The sequence below is a fragment of the Acartia tonsa genome, chromosome 11 (genome assembly GCF_053477335.1).
Source record: "Acartia tonsa isolate MP-2025a chromosome 11, ASM5347733v1, whole genome shotgun sequence".
NCBI classification, from domain to species: Eukaryota; Metazoa; Arthropoda; class Copepoda; order Calanoida; family Acartiidae; genus Acartia; species Acartia tonsa.
In genome coordinates, this window is record NC_137270.1 from 13,208,623 (window position 1) to 13,214,093 (window position 5,471).

The following is a 5,471-nucleotide window of genomic DNA, read 5'->3' on the forward strand; positions in this document are numbered from 1 at the left end:
TCTCAAAATTTTTAAAAATATATTATATAACCCTCCCCAAACCATTGAAACCCCTCATTTTACCCTCTTCAGAATTAAAAGAATACTTAAGATCCCCCCCCCCTCCTAAAACTTTTGAAACCCTTCATTTTACATCTTAAAAAAAAAAACTTGGGCGTCCCTGATATCCCCAATCAGATTATGTATCATTGATTTACATTTGTGAGTCTGAAATCACTAGTTGATGCTTTATTATGGCCATATAAGGCAAACAAAGTCATGTGTATCAATATAAACACAATACCACAGGGATAGGTAAATAGAAGATAAACATGAATGTGGCAACCAGGGATATATGAGCAGGTAAAGATTTGTCTACAGATTTTTAAGCTATGAAAGCAAAAATTAACTCTTTTATAGGTAACTAGCGGCTAGGTAACTAGTTTGATCAACCTTTTTTTGTGTTATTTAAATTTAAAAAGAAAATTCGACTACATCTACTTTGGAACAATCAACATTGGAACTTTTAAAGAAAAGGCAGAAGAAATTGTACAAACTATGACTGAACGTAACCTAAAACTTATTGGGCTAGCTGAAACAAGACATGAAGGCCATGGACAGAAGATTTTACATGATGACTATGAAATATTTTATTCTGGTGGCCAAGCTAGTAATCGACATGGAGTAGCTATTATTCTACACCCAGATCTCTGTAGATATGTAGATAAAGTTCAATATGTTAATAACAGAATAATAGCTTTAACGTTAAACCTACACTCATACAAAGTTTCTTTCATACAAGCCTATGCACCACAACAAGGACGACCACAAGAAGAGAAAGAAACTTTTTACAATCAATTACAAGACACTTTTGACTTACTCCCTACAGATAGTGAAATAAATATTATTGGTGACCTAAATGGACATGTTGGCAAACAAAAAGTTGAAAATGTTATTGGTGATTTTGGAGTGGGAGAAAGGAATAATGAAGGCGAAGCATTGATAGATTTCTGCATCAGAAACAGTCTTGCTGTCATGAACACATTCTTCAAACACCAGGAATCTCATCAATACACTTGGTACAGATATAATAATCAACTTGGAACCTATGACCTCAGAACACAAATTGACTTTGTTTTAAGCACAAGAAAATCAACTATTAAAGACGTTAAAGTAATACCCTCTGAATCTTTTGACTCTGATCACAGGCTTGTCAAGGCAAAGATGAAAATCCACCTCCCAAAAAAGGAGAAAACCTGTGTGAGGAAAAGAGTCAAGATTGAAAATATCAAGGATACAGAGCAAGAAATTCAACAATCCATTCGTGAAAATGCTGATAATATCAAGTCAGATGATATTGAAGAGTACTGGAAAAATCTGCGTGACCATCTCCAAAATATCCAAGAAGATATTATAGGCATGAAGAATGTTGGTAAAACAAAGAAGAAAAAGACTGGCTGGTGGACTGAAGAAGTCAAAACTGAAGTTGATAAGAAAAAGCTGCTTTTCAGAAAATGGTTGAAAGATCGGACTCCAGAAAGCAGAGAATCTTATGTCAATCAAAGAAAGACAGTCTACTACACTAAGAAGAAAGCTAAGACAGACATGTGGACAAGAATTGGTCAAGATCTTGACAATGATCTGAAAGGAACCCGGAAACTTATCTACAGTATGTCAAAAAATTTCAAAAACCGAAATGATGATAAACCCAAAAATGCAACCATCAAGGACAAAAATGGTGAAACAATCACTGGTCAAGAAAATGTTGCAGCAAGATGGGTAGAATACTTTGAAGACCTCCTTAATGTCGAGAATGAAGATGAAGAACAGGAGGAGGATCTTGATAACACTGACCCTGAAACTAATTCAGCATATGATCCAATTAGAATGGAAGAGTTAGAGAAAGCACTTAGGTTAACAAAGAATAACAAAGCTGCTGGACCAGACTTGATCCCTGTTGAAACTTTAAAGGCTGGAGGTGAACCTTTGAAGAAATTAATCCTGGAGCTCTTAAATCTTGCCTGGAGGACAAGCACAGTACCTGACGAATGGAACCAGTCCATTATTTGTCCTATTTTCAAGAACAAGGGTGATCCACTTGATTGTGCCAATCACAGAGGTATTTCTCTAATGAGCCATGTAGGTAAACTCTATGAGCGAATTCTTGAGCTAAGACTCAGAACACAAGTAGAGGACCTTCTCTCAGAAAGCCAATGTGGTTTCAGACCTGGTAGAGGGACCATTGACCAGATTGCAGCCCTTAGACTGTTTTTGGATAAGAGCTGGGAGCACAATATCAACCAATATATATGCTTTCTTGACCTAGAGAAAGCCTTTGACAGAGTCCCAAGAAAGAAAATCTGGAGTGTTCTTTTCTCATCAGGAATTGATGGGCAGCTTTTGAAAGCAATCAAAAGCACATACCTAAACCAGAAAAGTTCTGTTATTGGTGGGACCATTTATTTTGCTGTTAACACTGGTGTACGACAAGGATCTGTTCTCTCTCCCTTGTTGTTCATTGTGTACATGAACCAGGTTATACTGCAAATAGAGCAAGAAAATTTCAAGTTGGAAAGGCTGGGTTATGCAGATGATGTCGGTCAAACAGCTGATAGCATGGACAAGCTTCAGAATGTCATGAACATGTGGGACCGTGAATTAACTGCAGCTGGACTTAAACTTAATTATAAGAAGACTGAAGTGATGAAAGTAGGAAGATGCCCTGAGGATGGTGAAGTAGTTATAAATGGTCATGTCCTGAAAGAGACCGACAGTTTCACTTACTTAGGTAGCAAACTCTCTGCAAGTAACCTTATTGAAGATGAAATTAACAATAGAATAGCTAAATTTACAAGCAACCTTAACTGCCTATATCCACTTTTCAAAGAAAGACAAATTCCCAAAGAAGTAAAAGTTTGTATATACACAACCATCTTAAGACCTGTATTACTTTATGGAGCAGAAACCTGGACTTTGACCAAAAGGCTCCAGAGCAAAATACAAGCCACTGAAATGAGAATATTGCGCCTGATTTATGGGGTCACAAGGAGAGACAGAGTCAGAAATGAAACCATCAGAGCAGCTCTGAAGGTCAACTCTGTTCTTTCCATTGTTGAGAGAAGTCAACTCAGATGGTTTGGTCATGTGATAAGAATGCAGGAAAATCGAGATGTTAAAAGAATGTTAGATTGGAATCCAGACGAGAAAAGATTACCAGGAAGACCTAGAAAGAGATGGACTGATCAGATCAGAGAGATTACCAGCAGGAAGATTAGTGATTTTGAAGAGGTCAAGACCCTGGCAAGAGATCGAGTTGAATGGAGAAAGTTCATTTGGAGGCTGGTACCAGACGGACAGTAGTCTACCTGGCGTACTGGTGAGAAGGTGAGAAGGGAGGGGAGGAGTCGACCACCCTTTTTTCATTTTTTGGGGGGTTATTTTTTATTTTTATGGGGGGTTGGGGGTGTCCCACCCCCCAAGAAAATATCTTAAAACCATCACAGGACCAGTAGGTATATTCCCTGAAGAGTAGAGCCCAATCGGTTCAGTGGTTACTGAGATCTTAAGCTTCAGACAGACAGACATCGTACTACTTTGTATTATAACTAGATTTATAGCGGGAAGAATATTTGTTTTCCTTGGTCTTATTCATGTTCTATACTGTGGGCTACAATTGAATCAAGACAAAAGTAAGTGCCGAGCCCTGGGACCTATGTAGGGTGAAAATATACATAAATCCTTGATGATTCCAGGTGGAGACAAAATATTTTAGCGGGGTCTTTTGGTTTTTTTTCAATTTAAAGTTCTGAAAAAAAAATGAAAAAAATATGAAAATCTTGAATAAAAAACAAACAAAAAATGATTTGTAATATTTTTTTTTATTTAAAGATACAAACAACTTATATAAATACTATAAGCTTTAAAAAAATCACAATTTTCAAATTTAGACTTTCAATATAAAGATTTGTAGAAAAAACCTAACAACAAATTCTAACATATTTCTGATCAACATAGCAATAAAACGTCTTTTGCAAAATCTTTATCATCAAAAATAAATAGCACTTACTAAAGACTTTTTTTCATTCAAACTTATACTTTTCACATTAATTAACTTTAAAGATTGATTATTTTAAAAAGAAAGGTTGCGTGATTTTTTTATTCTTAATTAATTGCCTAATTTTGAGATTCAGATAAAAAACCTTACTGCTTTATATCATTGGATACTCTACTAGCAGCGGCTACGCCTCTAGAGGCATATAGGGACCCTTAGGTTGGGGGGGAAGACGAACAATTATAGTTTTTTTTAATGAAAAAGTTAAAAACATTTATTTTGGAGAGTTGATTCTCTTGGGATAGTGATGGTACCCTTCCCCAAAATAGCAATAAACCTTACAAGGACATATAAGAAGCTACCATGTAAAGGAGAACCATATTGGTTCAGTGGTTAGTGAGATCCCTTGGTGCACAAAGACTCACATAGAACGTGTTACTTTATTATAAAGATACATACATATATACACAGAAACTCTACAATCAGAGTATGTCTGTTTGTTCATCTGTCTGTATAAAAACATTAGAGAATATATTTATTTGGTACTAGCGGCTACGCCCCTAGAGGCCTTTAGGGGCACTTGAGAGGGGAAGAAGTGGTTGAATTCTACAACTAGATTTTTATTTTAGACTTAAAAAGAAAAAGTTATTTTTTGTGTGTGAAATGGGGTCCTTTTTTAGGGGTTGATTTCTCCTAGGATGGTGGAGGTACCCTCCCAAAATAAGTTATAAACCTTCCAAGAACCAATGAGAAGCTACATAGAAAAAAAAGAACCATTGATCATTGTTAATTACTATTCAGGGATCTAAAGGGATAAGACAATGACCGCTAAATTGATTTACATTCCCAAATATGATACATGGATAATCCTTCTGAATGTTTCAGTTAATGGTTGAAATGTTGGGCACTTAATTTAATAATCCAACCAAACAAAAATCGCAGCAGGTCCCCTAAGTGGTTAAACCAACGAATAACAAACTCCTATATTAAACTATGGGGACTAGTCTAATAAACAGCCCATTGTCCCATCTCACTCTGATTAATATATTTTTGTATCTATACGTTACACTTGCTATTTTCTTTATTTGTATTCTTTTAAACTTCACTAATTATGGATGTTGTCTTTTTCCCTTGTTAAATCCAATTACCTAATTCTGGATATTCTTTGAGGTTGATAATTACAATTATATTTTATTAAATGGAAAAAGAGGCATCTAGGGGCCCTTGATAAGTGGGGGGCTGTTGACCCCTCTCCTTCTTTCAGTTTTAGTATGTAAAAGAAAAAGTTATTTTTAAATGTTGGGTAGGAACTAATTTTTTCTAAACTCAAAACTTCTCAGGACCATGAAAAACTTGAACCAAGAAGAACTATATCAGTTAAGCGGTTACAAAGAATCTTCGGTACCGACAGACACCCTCACACACACACACACACACACAC

General features: G+C 35.8%; 1 protein-coding gene across 1 annotated transcript; it reads left to right on the forward strand.

The window, feature by feature from the left end:
- Positions 1-537: 537 nt before the first annotated feature.
- Positions 538-3,339, forward strand: LOC145331127 (uncharacterized). The gene has a single exon (XM_080175756.1). It carries the CDS (start codon positions 538-540, stop codon positions 3,337-3,339), a length of 2,802 nt encoding a protein of 933 aa, XP_080031882.1.
- The last annotated feature ends 2,132 nt before the right edge of the window (positions 3,340-5,471 follow it).